General features: G+C 42.4%; 1 protein-coding gene across 1 annotated transcript in view; it reads right to left on the bottom strand.

Moving 5' to 3' along the window:
* Positions 1 to 10,085, bottom strand: part of PINX1 (PIN2 (TERF1) interacting telomerase inhibitor 1) — a 37,736-nt gene extending 27,651 nt beyond the window's left edge. The window contains exons 1-5 of the mRNA XM_053460949.1: positions 9,951 to 10,085; positions 9,232 to 9,341; positions 5,827 to 5,919; positions 4,902 to 4,980; positions 3,661 to 3,753 (exon numbers count right to left, since the gene is read on the bottom strand). Of these exons, the coding sequence (XP_053316924.1) occupies positions 3,661 to 3,753; positions 4,902 to 4,980; positions 5,827 to 5,919; positions 9,232 to 9,341; positions 9,951 to 9,969 (394 nt within the window). The 5' untranslated portion in view covers positions 9,970 to 10,085. The remainder of the gene's footprint in view (positions 1 to 3,660; positions 3,754 to 4,901; positions 4,981 to 5,826; positions 5,920 to 9,231; positions 9,342 to 9,950) is intronic.
* Positions 10,086 to 16,464: the final 6,379 nt, after the last annotated feature.

Here is a 16,464-nt window from a genome sequence, read left to right as displayed (position 1 = left end):
AAAAAAAAACATTAAAAAGGTTTATAGAGATACTGGAGCTGCTTAGCAACAGAGTCGTGTTCTTCCAAAGCAAGCAGTCCGATCTCCTGGGTCAAGAGTAGGAAGCTTAGGTAGAACTTGATGGATTTGGGGTCTTCTTCCAACCTTATGAATTATATATAACTGCGTACAACTACGGCCTTTACACAGACCTGCAAACAGACCCCCTGCGTGTGACGGCAGAAACGGGCAGCCGGAGCAGAGGGAACAAACATGGCGCCTCGCCGAAAGACAAGAAGCCACACAGAAACCGTGCTTTACTCTAAAACAGGAATTCATTTATTTAACACGAGTATTTAGTAAAAGCGAGGAGGAAACGTCTACGCGGAACACGAGCTCCGGAACCTTCAGTCATCTTCGGAACGTTGGGTCCCGTCTTGTATTAAAGCGTTGCCCCCCCCCGGCGGTATAAATCACCGCTTTCCCATCCCCCATGGGGTAAAGCGTAAGGTCTGGAGAGGAATCCGGATTCATCGGTAGGCGGCAGAATCGCGGCGTGATCGTCCCCAGCCGGGTTTATTCCGCCCCCGGCCTCTCGCGGATTTTATAGGCCTTCCCTGCGTGTTAAATAGATGTGTGTTTGCAGTAAGCGCCTCCACCCAGGCGAGCCCCGGGGCGCCGCAGAAACAGCCGTCACACGTTAAACGTTCCTTATTTCGCAAGCCTGCACTTCTGACCCCCCGAGGAGCCGTCACGTAACGCTGCCAAAAACCGGGGCGACAAACCGGTTTATCTACCCCGGAACGCGGGCTGCTGTGAGGCAACCGTTTTTCGGGGAGGGTGGAAGGTGCTTAGGGCATGACATGTGGCAGAGATCATGTAACACGCAACACCTGCCGTGTTATAAAGATGGTCCATTGTCACACGCCCCCGGTGGGCCGAAAATGGCCCCATCTCATGATCAACAGACTCTCCAAGGCGAAAGACTTAGACACTGGGGGGAAGAAAGCTTGCTTTATATATTTCTGTTATTTGCAATAGAAGTATTATTTATTGATATGGCGCCATCATATTCCACAGCGCTGTACAACGGAATCACGCTGGAAAAAAAAATATTTAAAAGTTGTGCAAAAAGCTCTTGTACAATAAAGATGATGAATGAAACGGGGAGCCCTATGGATTTTTAGCATATCCCTGGCACTGTAAACAGTAACAACCCCCCATCCCCAGCGCTGTATACAATAATAACCCCCCCAGCGCTGTATACAATAATAACCCCCCCAGCGCTGTATACAGTAATATAACCCCCAGCGCTGTATACCATAATATAACCCCCCAGCGCTGTATACAGTAATATAACCCCCAGCGCTGTATACAGTAATATAACCCCCAGTGCTGTATACAGTAATATAACCCCCCAGCGCTGTATACAGTAATATAACCCCCCCAGCGCTGTATACAGTAATATAACCCCCAGCGCTGTATACCATAATATAACCCCCCAGCGCTGTATACAATAATATAACCCTCCAGCGCTGTATACAGTAATATACCCCCCCCAGCGCTGTATACAGTAATATAACCCCCAGCGCGGTATACAGTAATATAACCCCCAGTGCTGTATACAGTAATATAACCCCCAGCGCGGTATACAGTAATATAACCCCCAGCGCTGTATACAGTAATATAACCCCCCAGCGCTGTATACAGTAATATAACCCCCAGCGCTGTATACAGTAATATAACCCCCCAGCGCTGTATACAGTAATATAACCCCCAGTGCTGTATACAGTAATATAACCCCCAGCACTGTATACAGTAATATAACCCCCAGCACTGTATACAGTAATATAACCCCCAGCACTGTATACAGTAATATAACCCCCCAGCGCTGTATACAGTAATATAACCCACAGCGCTGTATACAGTAATATAACCCCCCAGCGCTGTATACAGTAATATAACCCCCCAGCGCTGTATACAGTAATATAACCCCCAGCACTGTATACAGTAATATAACCCCCAGCACTGTATACAGTAATATAACCCCCAGCACTGTATACAGTAATATAACCCCCCAGCGCTGTATAGAATAATATAACCCCCCAGCGCTGTATACAGTAATATAACCCCCCCAGCGCTGTATACAATAAACTCCCTTGATCTGCCGACCTGGAGCCACCGTTGCTGTCAGTCATGTGATATTTTGGGTGACTTTCCCGGCTCAAACACCACACTGAGCTGACACTTTATGGCGATGCTAATGAAGTCCGTTCCTTCATAGGCTTTCACTAGTCAGAGAGTCCGGCCGGGCGATTAAGACTGAGCCCTTTTATCAAATGCCACAGGCAATATGATTCAAACAAGCAGCTGCCTGAAAAACATATTACGGGGCAAAAACTACAACTAGTTTAAAAAAAGAATGGTTTTTGAAAACAAACTAGTAATAAAATATTTGGGCGGAATTTCTCTTTAAAAAGTTTAACAAGAGGGTCCAAAACACCGCTTATATAACTACAGGAGTAAAAGAAATGAATAGCTGAAATATCCGCAGCGCGGCCCCTGTACAAACATCAGCTGGTTTTCCCAGCGTGTTTTAGGTGATGCTTAATCGTCATGCGACATAAAAGCGGACACGGATTGCATGGAAACTGAAAAGTTCCCTAAAAGTTTGTTTTTATTTGATTAACCTTTAGTGTGCCAGCCATGTGCACGGGGGAGGGGGAGCTAAAGTATATAAATATATAGGCTGAGAAACACCGACATGCGTGACCAGGAAGCAATGAGCACCTGGTTCACAGTCGCCACCTGGTGGCGGCAGAAGCCCCATAGCGTATGGAAGCGCAGGTCGCGCATGGAAGTCGCAGTAACCTCCGATGTCAGCTCTCTTCTAGAAGGATTGGGCCCATTTCATCACCGCAGTGTAGCAATCATGTTTGTCAATACGAGCTGTAATTACATGGGGGGGGGAATAATTGCATCGTGGCTTGTATGTTTAAAGGCGCTTGTCTGAAGCACCCCCAGGCCAAACACACTAACTTCACAATTATCCACCCCATATAATTACTCTCTCCACGTCGCGCAACATAACCGACTGACTCAGGGACAGGGAGAAAAGCATCAGGAGAACTCAGTGACCGGCTGAAGCGCTGATATTAAATATTAAAGTTCCACATACGGCATATTTACCTTATACGATGTTCAATAAGCGCTGCAGTAATGAGTAATCAATCCGAATAGAAAAAAATAAATTAATCACAGGAATACCATAAACCAGAATGATTTGAAAATCTGTGTCGTAATAGCGTAAGCAGGGGAGGAAGATTTTTTTTTTTTTATAAAGCATGGCTTTGAAGTTAAACATTTTTTGGTAAAATGTTAAACAAAATAAATAGTATGGATTAAATAAATAAAAAAAAAAAAAAAGAGGCCATAGCAGCCAATGAAATGTTAACGTTGAATGGACCGTTCCATTGGTTGCTGTGGTGAAAAGACCACTTTTGCTGAAAATGTACAATATGAGGTTTTGCAATTACAGGCACATTTGCGCAACTGGCGCAAAACTATGTACCTGGCCAAGGTTCTGGAGTCCCATTTATTGGTAGAAATTAATAGTTTTTGCTCATTCACACAGGTGGCTCGCAAGTTAAAAATGAACCCATCTCCGGCCGAGATGCTTACCTTTGGCGAACTTCATGTAATGCACTCGCTTCTTGGAAGATTTGGACTTCTCTTCCAGGCTAAATGACTTCTTTTCTTCCTTAGGAGGCGGATCTAGAAGAAGCGTCAAAATGTTTTTAGTGACATCATAGAATTTAAGATTCTGAGCATGCAATTCACAGAAATAAAGCACTCTGACAGCAACAGCTGCACAGCAACAAACCCCAAAAGGTGTTTACGGGGCGGCATCCGACATTTGAGACGGCATGGAATAAACAAACGACTATCCCAAGGAGGAAATGACATCAAAAGCTGGAGTTTTAAACCTGAGCAGAATGATGAAAAATTACACTTCCAAGTCGCATCCCTTAAAGCAGAATTCCCACTCGTTATTACTCATTTCAGATTAAAAATAGTCTTATAAAAAAGAAAAAATATATTGTGCAGTTTTTTTTTGTTTTTTTTTTTTACATCAGTTCTAGTTTTTCCTCTGTTATCTGATCCCCGATCTACTAAACAAACAGTCTGATTCCTTATCATACTGCCTGTGGGGGGGGGGATAGAATTGCTCAGTCTTAATCATCCAGTCAGACTCTCTGACTAATGAAAGTTAGTGCGGTGTTTGAGCCAGGAAAGTCACCCAAAATATCACATGACTGGTAACGGCGGCTCCAGGTCTGCAGATACAGGGGGTTTATTGGGACAAAATGAGATAAATCCAGATTTATTTTTTTTTTTTTTACTGCCTACAATGCTATATACAGCTCGGGGGGGGGGTCACTATTGTATACAGCCCTGAGAGTTATGCTAAAGGGAAAAAAAAAATATTCCTTAACCTTTAAAAAAAGTACATGCACCGCTGCACAAATCCATCCACATTACAGCCTGGAGACTGCCGTGGCGACTCTGCCTGATTTAGTACCATGCAGTAATTACTGATCTCAGACGAGGTTTGGCTGCCAGCGATGGAGCAGATGGTGAAACGTTACCGACATTACGGACAATAACCGTTACTGCAGTCAGCGTGCGGGGAGAAGTCCCTCTTATTCCGCAGGTATGTACATCGGACCTGCAGAGCGGAAACCAGGGGCACCAAGCGAGCCCATCGGGTGGGATTTAATAGTGAAATTGCCTTTCGGCAAACTAGCTCCGTTACCAATACGGGATCACCGGCCAAACCTTGTGCAAGAATGCGGACTTCAGACTTCTGACAGATTGGAGGCAGACGGATTTTATTTCATAAGAATTAACTCGTAACTTACCAGAATCTGCCCCGCCGTGGAAGTTATTGAGCTCAGCCAGAATTTGGTTAAAATCGTCTTGATGGGCTATCCAGTTATCCTGGGGACGGAATAAACAAGCTTTAGAAATCACCAGCATCTTTCACAAACACCAGGCGACGTCAGGAGATGCTCTCAGGTCGCTATTCATTATAAAGGCTCAATACCGGCAATTCCAGCATGAAGGTCTGAGCTGGCCCCGTACAATGTAAAGTTCAACGTGTGAAGAGACTGCTAAGAAGCTTCACTGATTTGACTATACATTATACAGGGCCAGCTCTTGCGGTAGGGTCTCCTGCTAACGCTCGCTTTAGCGAATAAACCCTTTGGTTTGGAAGGAGGAGGGGAGGAACGGCCACCAGGGGGCGCTGACCATCCCATCATCGATAAGTATAGCCAAATTCATGTTACCACAGCGCCACCTTGTGGACACTAGCGATATAGATTTATTTAGCACCGCTATTGCGCAGCGCTGTACTACGGAAACATTAAATTGAGATGTTGCGTGAATATACTTCGTTTTCTAACAGTTTTAACGGCAAGCTATACGTAAAACGCTGCCGGATATGGCGCTGACACATAAATCGATAAATAAGGTACTTAACCTTACAACGGTATCCATAATATTAACAGACACGACTGGTGCTAGCTACTTCAATTGCACCGGGGTCAGTTTTCAGACTGGATCTCTCGGTATTACATTTGCTGAGACATTGTCTCAGTTATTACTGTTTTATATAGCACCATTATATCCTGCAGCGCTGTACAGCGGGTAAACATGAGAAGTGGTATATAAAATAATTTGACTGACAGAAGCAGGTAAGGTGGCAGCCTTCAGGTAAAGTGTATAAAACCAGCTATCACTGATGCATCAAACTTAGAAATGTTCAATGCAAAGGGTTAATACCTCATGGTTAACGGAGGCTCCAAGGCCCAGAGTGTTATTCTTGACTTGCACCCTGATGTGCTCCGTGGACCCCTGTTCCTGAGCTCCGAGACCCTGCAAACAAAATGAGACAAAATGAGAATTTACCACCGCCGCCCCCCCCGAAGGCTGTCTGCACCGCAAAGCGGATTAACAACACAACGAGCATCAACAGCAAAAAGAACCATCTCCCGCGCCACTGTGTTTGTTAAATGAAACGATGTGTTTCTGCTGCAAGCGGTTATTCACTGCTGAAAGAAGACAGAGATAACTTCGTTTTCCGCAGAGAACTGGCTGCAGACGCACACCGATGAGGTCATCAAATGCCTCAACCAATCAGCTGAGAACCTAAAAACTTTCTATTTCATCACCTGCAGCAAGGAACGCTTGTTTTGTCTCATATATTAGAGGGATCCCTCTCGCCCATCACACCGCCAGTGGATCTGGAACGGGGGGGGGGGGTTATTATATACACCAATGCCGGGTTTCTGCATAATTGTTTATTTTAATCCATGGGTTTAATGTATAAACGTCTACAATAAAGGGCTTGGGAAAAGTGGCCGATATTAACCTGTCCTGAGCTGATTTCTCATTCACAACGCGCTACAAGAACTTTAATATTAATAATAATAATAATAATAATAATAATACTACTACACTAGATAACCTAAACATTATGATTTTACGTGAAAAGTATTACATCATTATTTTGCCTTAATTGCTTTACAAAGCAGGAATGGGGGGGGGGGGGGTTGACACACACACTTTCCAAATACACATCAAAGCCAGATTCCAATTTGGTGAAGTTGGTATTAAGCTAAATAGAAGACATCTAGTACTCAAAACACCCCAAATAACTAACCAGAAACACAGAGATGAGGGAAAAAAAGGTTAAAATGCACCATAGTAACATATGGTATAAATTTAAATGACAAAAAAAAAATACATTACTACTACTGTACATACCGGGGCAATAGCAGCCACTGTCTGGACGGAGAGTATATAATATATAATATGAGGAATATACAGGATATAACGGGTTATAAGGACGGGATTAGTTATACGGGGGAGAGTATATAATATATAATATGAGGAATATACAGGGATATAACGGGTTATAAGGATGGGATTAGTTATACGGCCGGAGAGTATATAATATATAATATGAGGAATATACAGGATATAACGGGTTATAAGGACGGGATTAGTTATACGGGGGGAGAGTATATAATATATAATATGAGGAATATACAGGATATAACGGGTTATAAGGACGGGATTAGTTATACGGCCGGAGAGTATATAATATATAATATGAGGAATATACAGGATATAACGGGTTATAAGGACGGGATTAGTTATACGGGGGGAGAGTATATAATATATAATATGAGGAATATACAGGGATATAACGGGTTATAAGGACGGGATTAGTTATACGGCCGGAGAGTATATAATATATAATATGAGGAATATACAGGGATATAACGGGTTATAAGGACGGGATTAGTTATACGGGGGAGAGTATATAATATATAATATGAGGAATATACAGGATATAACGGGTTATAAGGGCGGGATTAGTTATACGGGTCGGAGAGTATATAATATATAATATGAGGAATATACAGGATATAACGGGTTATAAGGACGGGGTTAGTTATACGGCCGGAGAGTATATAATATATAATATGAGGAATATACAGGGATATAACGGGTTATAAGGACGGGGTTAGTTATACGGCCGGAGAGTATATAATATATAATATGAGGAATATACAGGGATATAACGGGTTATAAGGACGGGATTAGTTATACGGCCCGGAGAGTATATAATATATAATATGAGGAATATACAGGATATAACGGGTTATAAGGACGGGATTAGTTATACGGGCCGGAGAGTATATAATATATAATATGAGGAATATACAGGATATAACGGGTTATAAGGACGGGATTAGTTATACGGCCGGAGAGTATATAATATATAATATGAGGAATATACAGGATATAACGGGTTATAAGGACGGGATTAGTTATACGGCCGGAGAGTATATAATATATAATATGAGGAATATACAGGATATAACGGGTTATAAGGACGGGGTTAGTTATACGGGGGAGAGTATATAATATATAATATGAGGAATATACAGGGATATAACGGGTTATAAGGACGGGATTAGTTATACGGCCGGAGAGTATATAATATATAATATGAGGAATATACAGGATATAACGGGTTATAAGGACGGGATTAGTTATACGGGCCGGAGAGTATATATAATATATAATATGAGGAATATACAGGATATAACGGGTTATAAGGACGGGATTAGTTATACGGCCAGAGAGTATATAATATATAATATGAGGAATATACAGGATATAACGGGTTATAAGGACGGGATTAGTTATACGGCCGGAGAGTATATAATATATAATATGAGGAATATACAGGATATAACGGGTTATAAGGACGGGATTCGTTATACGGCCGGAGAGTATATAATATATAATATGAGGAATATACAGGATATAACGGGTTATAAGGACGGGATTAGTTATACGGGGGGAGAGTATATAATATATAATATGAGGAATATACAGGATATAACGGGTTATAAGGACGGGATTAGTTATACGGCCAGAGAGTATATAATATATAATATGAGGAATATACAGGATATAACGGGTTATAAGGACGGGATTAGTTATACGGCCGGAGAGTATATAATATATAATATGAGGAATATACAGGATATAACGGGTTATAAGGACGGGATTAGTTATACGGCTGGAGAGTATATAATATATAATATGAGGGATATACAGGGATATAACGGGTTATAAGCACGGGATTAGTTATACGGCCGGAGAGTATATAATATATAATATGAGGAATATACAGGATATAACGGGTTATAAGGATGGGATTAGTTATACGGGCCGGAGAGTATATAATATATAATATGAGGGATATACAGGATATAACGGGTTATAAGGACGGGATTAGTTATACGGGGGAGGAGAGTATATAATATATAATATGAGGAATATACAGGGATATAACGGGTTATAAGGACGGGATTAGTTATACGGGGGGGAGAGTATATAATATATAATATGAGGAATATACAGGATATAACGGGTTATAAGGACGGGATTAGTTATACGGCCGGAGAGTATATAATATAGAATATGAGGAATATACAGGGATATAACGGGTTATAAGGACGGGATTAGTTAAAGTTTATTAATTCAGTAAGAAATAAGAGGTTATTTTGGAGTCAAGAAGGATTTCTTCCCCCTACTAAAACGCCCCATTGCGCAGGCACGCTGCAGATGTTGGCGTTAAGTGATAAGTGCGGTTATAGCGGTTACCTTGCCTTTAGACCATCCCATCTTTTCCAACATTTTCTGGCCAAATTTGGACTCGTCTTTACTCCATGTGCTGTTTCTGGGATCCACCGACCACTTCTGCTTCCTACGAGCTGAGATAAGGAGGGTTAACGTTACGAACATACGCGGAAGTCACCCAGGAGACACGCGCAGAGCTATTAAGAAAGCTAATGGGAAAGGAGAGGCTCTCCCGACACTCAGTCAGCCGCTTTTTATTCCGGCTCGTTGCCATCTTATTCCGCTCTCAATGCTTGACAGAGGTCCGTTGCTTTAAACTCGTACAGCGAGCTCTGTACGGGGACTCTGCAGCTGTGGCGTCGGTGCCTGGGAGTTGTGTGAGTGTCCAGGTGGCAGTCTCTGAATGTTATTATTAGCGTGTCTGAGACAACTGTGACCACCTGCAAGTTGAATCTCAGTTTAATTTGAGTGAGGGCCAGAAGTAGTGTGAGTGGCGGGAGTGCTGGGGCACTTTTCATGTATCCTGCCCTAGGTGCCAAGACCCCCAGTTAACTAAAAATGAAGAGTGCAAGCTCCTGTGGTCAATTGAGGGGGGGTATACACTGACCACTCACATACGTATTTTGGTATTTGGTATTTGGTATTTTGACTGCCAGAAGGGGAGTGATTGCCACTGCTCCAACCACGTGGCTCAGAATTACCCCTCCAAAATGGATTACAGACACTATGGCGCCATTACTCACGCTCAGCCAGCATCGCCATGGTACCGGTGGGTTTCCCTCCGCTGTCACGGGGCGATCAGATGGGTGATAGACACGGGAGCTCAGGAACAGCACCGCTGGGTGACGTCAAAAGGAGCGCGCCGGGCGCTCGGCTGTAATGTCACATTTGGGCGGGGCTCTGAAGACTCTCGCACGTGCTGCGAGACATGGAATTCTCTCAGCGGCCGGCAACCAACCAGCGCAGCTGTCACGGACTACACTTCCCAGCATGCCCTGGAACTTTATAGTCAGGCTGAGCATGCTGGGAAATGTAGTACGCAGCTGCTGCGCTAAAAATAGTCTCTGTATTATCTTTCCCTACAATAGGATGTCATGCAACCTGTTTATTTATATCATGTATGTAGTGGCTCATGCATGTGAAGATTAAAGGGACATGGGTGCATATTAATGAATATTAATTATATTAGAAGTGCTCAGTAAACACTTTAATATGTATTTATGGCTTTAAAATGAGCAGCCTGGCGTATCCTGCTGCTGGCCTTAAAGCGCCAGGACCTCCTTGTTACTCCCAGTCCAGCCGGCGGGGAGTATCCGTACACGTGAAGAAGGGGACCGGGAAAGACTCTAAATAACTGGGATTATTGCAACAAATATCGGTTCCCTTACGTTCAGCTCTTCCCTTTCCGTCGCTGTCCTCTCTGCGGTACGGCCCAGGTCCCTCGGTTCACCCTCCTGATATCACAAATGGCCGGCCAGAGGGATCCGAGAGACACGATAAGATGCCCCGGGAGCAAAGATTCCAGCAAGAGAGCTCAAAATAACAATACAGTTCTTCAAAACAGGGGCTGGTATCCAATGCCCATCTGGCCCCCCGTCTAGTCCGCCGAGTCGTTGGTCTCGTCTTAGATTCAGGAGCCGTATGTCTATCCCATGCATGTTTAATACCCTCGCTGTATTACCCTCTACCACCTCTGCTGGGAGACTGTACCACTTATCTACCACCCTCTCAGTAAAGTGAAACTTCCTTGCAATCCATCTAAGCCTCTGTGACATTTTTTAACTTTCCTCCTCCTTTGAAATAAGCTCCCCTCCTGTACTTTGTTGAACCCCTTTATGTATTTAAACGTCTCTCCCATCCCCCTCTCTTCTCTCCCCCAAGCCGGACATACCGAGACCCCTCACTCTTTCCCAATAACGTTTATTCTGCAAATCCTTCCCCATTTCAGCGCCGCCCCCCCCGTGAACACTTTCCAGAATGTCCATATTTTTCTACAGACGGGGTCTCCAGGGACTGCCCCCCGATACTCAATACTTGCTGTGATGTCATCAAAACGCACCTATTAAAACTTCCCTTTTAAATAAACGTCTTTGTCTCGCTTAAAATAAAGTTTTTTTTAAAAAAAGAAATCATTCCCGCTGCCCAACACATCCACAATACCCCCAAATCTTGTGAATTCTGCTTAAACGACGCCACACAAAAAAATCCCCTCCCCCCCGAAATAAAAACGACACAGGCGTTAATTTTATTAAAATGAACCGTTTATATTTTTCAGTTAATTCAGTACATTATAATGTATTAAAATGGAAAGGTACAAAAATCGAAATAAATACTTTCTGACTCATGTATAAATCTTTTGTTGAGATGACGTCTTGTTCATCAGTACACGTTTCAATAAAACACTTAAAATGGCATCGAAAACGATTCGAAATATGGAAGAATGGAAGAAGAAAAAAAAACAAAACAAAAAAAAAAGATTAAATAAAAATATCGTTTTGTCTTTTTTTTTTTTCCGGCTTATTTTGGCATGATTTCTCAACGCAACCTGGGTTCCCCAAAACCACGGAAATGGCGGCAAAATAGAAACGTGGAACGCATTTAAAAAAATAAACAGGCTTTACCAAAAAAAAACAAAAAAAAACATCTATTTTTCCTCCCCGCCCCCCCACTTTCTGTGTAGTCTGTGTACATTCATTCTGTCAGACGGAAGACAAACCCACTGACTTCCATTAATCTCGTGGAGTTTAAAAGCGCTTTATGGGAAAGCAAAAACTAAAAGAAAAAAAAAAAACGACTTTTATTCCCCCAAAACCAATAAAAAAACCAATAAGCAGCTGACGGCCGTATATATTCATTTTAAATCAGTCTAACCCTTTCATTGCTGGAGGACCCCTGCACAGGTAAGACCTCTCTTGCTTTGACGTTTACGGTAAGGATGAACGGAAATCGGGAGGCACGCGATGATGTGAATGACCCAAGTATAAAGTCTCCGGGTTCTGACCATGCTCAAGAGAATGCTTTTTTTTCCCCTCCCCCCCCCAATTAAAAAATGATAGCTTTTGTTTTGTTTCCGTGATTATTTAGTTGATTCTTAATGGAATGTGATGTCACTAGTGGCTTTGCTTATTTCATGTGTGATATGACATCACCATACCCAGAGTCTCCGGGTGAATCCCTGCTTCCCCTGGGTCTCGGTTTCTACTTTCTCTGGGCTATACCCGCTCCCCTGCCCGCTCCTCCTCCTTCTCCCCAACCACCAAAGGCTGGTTAGGTCTAGCTCTGCCCCTTCATGGAGTTCCCCCGTAGAGCGAGACCTCCTGGGAAGCTCCTTGATATTCTCCTCTCTCCCCAAGCAGTCAACGTCTCAACTCCACCTCTTCCTGACAAGCCTATTGCCCGATCGCGCATGTGCCATTAATGTTGAGAAGCACCATACTAGTGAAAGCTGAGAGCGCTCTATGTAAACGCCTCGGTCTTCTATAAGAAAGTATAAACTCGATACGGTCTCATCAGTATTCTCCGTCATCTCTGTCCTTGGATCCAATAATAAATTTGGAGATTTTACCGGTAAACTATAAACAGGAATTAGAAGTTGAGGAAATTACGCATCATACTGTAGAGACATATCTATGACATCATACCCTGGAGCCCAGCATATAGTAAGAAACGCTAGTGGAGAGGTCCATGCTGGTAGATGCACAGATCCATCGATCTGCGTCCCTGGTGGGGTCAATAGGGGAAGCTAGTCCAGGGTACCATTAATATCTTTTAAAGATGGCCCAGAAGATGTCGAATTCTGGAGCTTCTCTGCTATATCACAGCGGAAATCCCTACTTGAATACAGGTGGCTGGCAAGTCATGGTTTTCATAAGGGCCATTATTAGAACCACCATTAGTGAGTCTCTGCAACAGAATCCTCGTGATTAACTATTAAAGGGTCTCAGGGTCTGCTCAGATTCGACCAGAGACAACGATCACATGATCTCAGGAGCGAGACCCTCCAGTGCACTAGGAACCGGCGGGGTGCCGGGGCGTGGGAGAGCAGGTACCCCGCTCCAGACCATCAGAGTAGGTCTTGAAGCCCATTGTTTTCATGATGGCAAAGAACGTTACAAAGAACCTCTTCCTACAGCCCCTCAAAAGCAACTAAAGCAACAAAATAGATACTTAATAAAGAAACAATGGCTGAGAGGGGGTTAAAGTAAGAAATAATAATAACCAGTCGTCTGTAAACCATTCTGTATGAGCATGTCTGTAGCCCTCTAAACCGTAGCTACACTGCTTCATAACTGGGCCATACCATCATGGAAGATACCAAATCGGAATTTTTTTTTTTTTTTGTATGATTTTTCACACTTTATAATAAATAAATATATCGACCACAACCTGGTTTTAAGGAACAGTATTTCACATAGATACATTATGTTGGAATCTTTGATTTGAAATAATAATAAAAAAATAATCATAAAAAAAATAAAGAATAATAATAATAAAAACGTAATGTTTTAAATAAACGGAGACACGCATTTGCAGGAGGGATTCTGGTTAACAAATCAACCACATTTTTTTTTTTTAATTAAAAATTAAACCATCCTTTCACTGAGGACCTTAACAACATTTCTCAATGCACTAAGTACATTTGAACCATGCAAGATTACACAAACATTTTAACTATTTATTTTTTTTTTTCAAAATTTTTATTTTATTTTATTATTTTTTTTTTAAACACCAACATTATGCATTTCTTTGTTAATTATACTGGATAAAATCACAGCCTCCAGCTGTCAAATATCAGATACATCATATACATATTTTTTATACATAATTTTGGACAACACAACATTACACATCGTAGGAAAAAAAAATAAAAAATATATGAAAATAATGTTTTTGCGTTTAGACTACAGGAGAAGGGGAAAAAAAAGCCTAAGTACCTTAAATACAATGTTTTATATATATAAAAAAAATAATAATAAAAAATAAAAAAAAATGAAATGTACTGTAAAATGGCTTTAACCCTTGGGGCTGATGTAAAGGAGGTGAGTATTGCAAGCACCGTAGGTGGTGAAGGGGTTAAATACAGCACCATGTCCCTAAAAATTAGGAAAATGGAAAAAAAAAACACAAAAAAAAACCCGGCAGAGACTCATACAGACCCACAACCGTTTTGGCAGAGGTAACAGAGCCGTGACCTTCCGGCTATTTCCGGACTACAACTCCCATCGCAATAGCCAAAAAAAACGTCTCCGCTTAAAGGTGTTGTTTCACTTCAGACAAAACATCAATTAACGAATTAACTCTTTAGTACGTTAGGCAATTAACGTTAAGCAATTATACTCATTCCGAATGTTTAATCACATAAAAAGAACACCGCAACCTATGGCAACAACCAATCACTGCTTGCTATTGGGTCACATGGCAATTAAGTGATTCCAGCAAAAATTGTGAATAAGGCAAATTTTAACAATGATGGTAGGAACGCTGTCTTACATTTAACAGGGTAGATGGAATAGCACCTTCAAAGAAGACCTACATTTGGTTAATTGATCTCTGCATAAATATATATATTCCTTTGCATCATGGGAATTGTAGTCCATCAACAGCTCAAAGGGCCCAGCTGCCCCTTGAAAGTAATGACCGTCGGGTGAAAGCAGCGACCTGCAGCAGTACAAAGCTTCTGCAATTCATACAACTGGTGGAACTTCAGTCGTAATAACGGTTCCATGCAACTCGCGACCTGTAAGTCTGACCCCCGTCTTACGGTTAGGGGGCGAGGATTCAATACTCCTGGAAGGGTACACGTCGATGATACAGGTAAGCCATTCCTTAAATGCCTCCTCCCGGTTCTAACTACTCGGAGTTTAATTACAGATAAAACCAATTTCTGTAATAAAAGCCAAAACCCCCAAATCCCTCAATTACGGAAATCCGCGTAGAACCTCTGGTTTTTGGGCAAAACGCTCGCCAGGCAGCGGCCCCGTGTCTCCATCCTCGTTCTAAACCTACGATCGATATAATCCAACGGCCGGAAGTGGCCTAGGGGCTTTCCGTACCTGTAATTAGAATTTAGCTCTTCTATTACAATTTGGCAAACTCATTTCCCTTTTCCTCCTTTTCATTTATCGGTATTTTTGGCGTAGTCGTTTTGTGTCCGATGTGTTTGAGGTTAACCTTCCAAGAATACTGAAAAAGTAAAAAAAAAAAAGGAATTTTCTTGTTTAATTAACCATGCAAAGAAACCTCATCCTTTCTCTTGTCCTCTACGCTCATCCTCCTTCCAAAAAAAAAAAGCCCTTTGTTCAAAAACGGTAACTAAAGCATCCAATCGGAGGGAGGGCATTGCTCGCCGTTTCAACCAAATCGCTGCCTGATCCTCTAACAGCAGAAACGTTATTAAGAATATCTCTTAGAATAGACGTTTAACATAAAAGAAACATACGGTTGGTATTTTAAAATGAACGATAGGATTTTTGTTCCTGATTTAGGGCGATCGCAGACCTGTTATTATGGCAAAAAGTGGGAGTTTAGCCGCAGTCACATGGGCTGTGATGAAATAGCTTATTTTGCAGGTAACTCAAGTGCGCTCACTGGCCACCAAAAAAAAAATGGCTACCCGGGGACTCTCTGGGTTCGCCCCGGAGTCTCCGGGTGAAGAGCTGCTTCCCCGTGTCTCTGGGTCAGCTTCCTCTTCATCCGGGCAGGAGAATGGCACTTGGGCCCACCCACTCATGGCTAGCCCCTCCCTAGCCACACCCCATTCCCAAAGCCACTCCCCCAGAAAAGGGAGAGCTCCCGGCAGCCTACCCTAAGACGTTCCCAGGTTTGCTTCCCAAACACAGCCAACAGCGCCCTTCTACGAAGCAGAAACTGCTGTATCCGACCTGTTGCTAGGTCGTTTGTTTAGTTAAAGAGACACCGAGCACCAAAAATAGGAAATATTAATTACCGGCCAAAAGTTACGTCTTTACAGCCACTACATACAGCGTGTATTGTCTGGTTACAAATGGTAAAACCTACCAACAACACTTTATGATGATGATGATGATGATGATGACGACGGTCTTGCTTCCTGATGCCCCCCGTCTGCATGATCAATTAATAAATTTATTAAAAAAATCCGCTTTGTGCTGAGTCAGCTAAAAAAGGCTAAATGCTCCAGTGTGCTTGAAAAAAGGTGGTGGAAGGTAACATTCCCCAGAATGTTCAGGTACCTGAACCCCACCTGTACCCAGTCCTGTTTATTATCGTGACAATTTC

The sequence above is a fragment of the Spea bombifrons genome, chromosome 3 (genome assembly GCF_027358695.1).
Source record: "Spea bombifrons isolate aSpeBom1 chromosome 3, aSpeBom1.2.pri, whole genome shotgun sequence".
NCBI lineage: Eukaryota > Metazoa > Chordata > Amphibia > Anura > Pelobatidae > Spea > Spea bombifrons.
The sequence above is the reverse complement of the archived record's forward strand: the minus strand, read 5'-3'. Positions and strand labels throughout refer to the sequence as shown.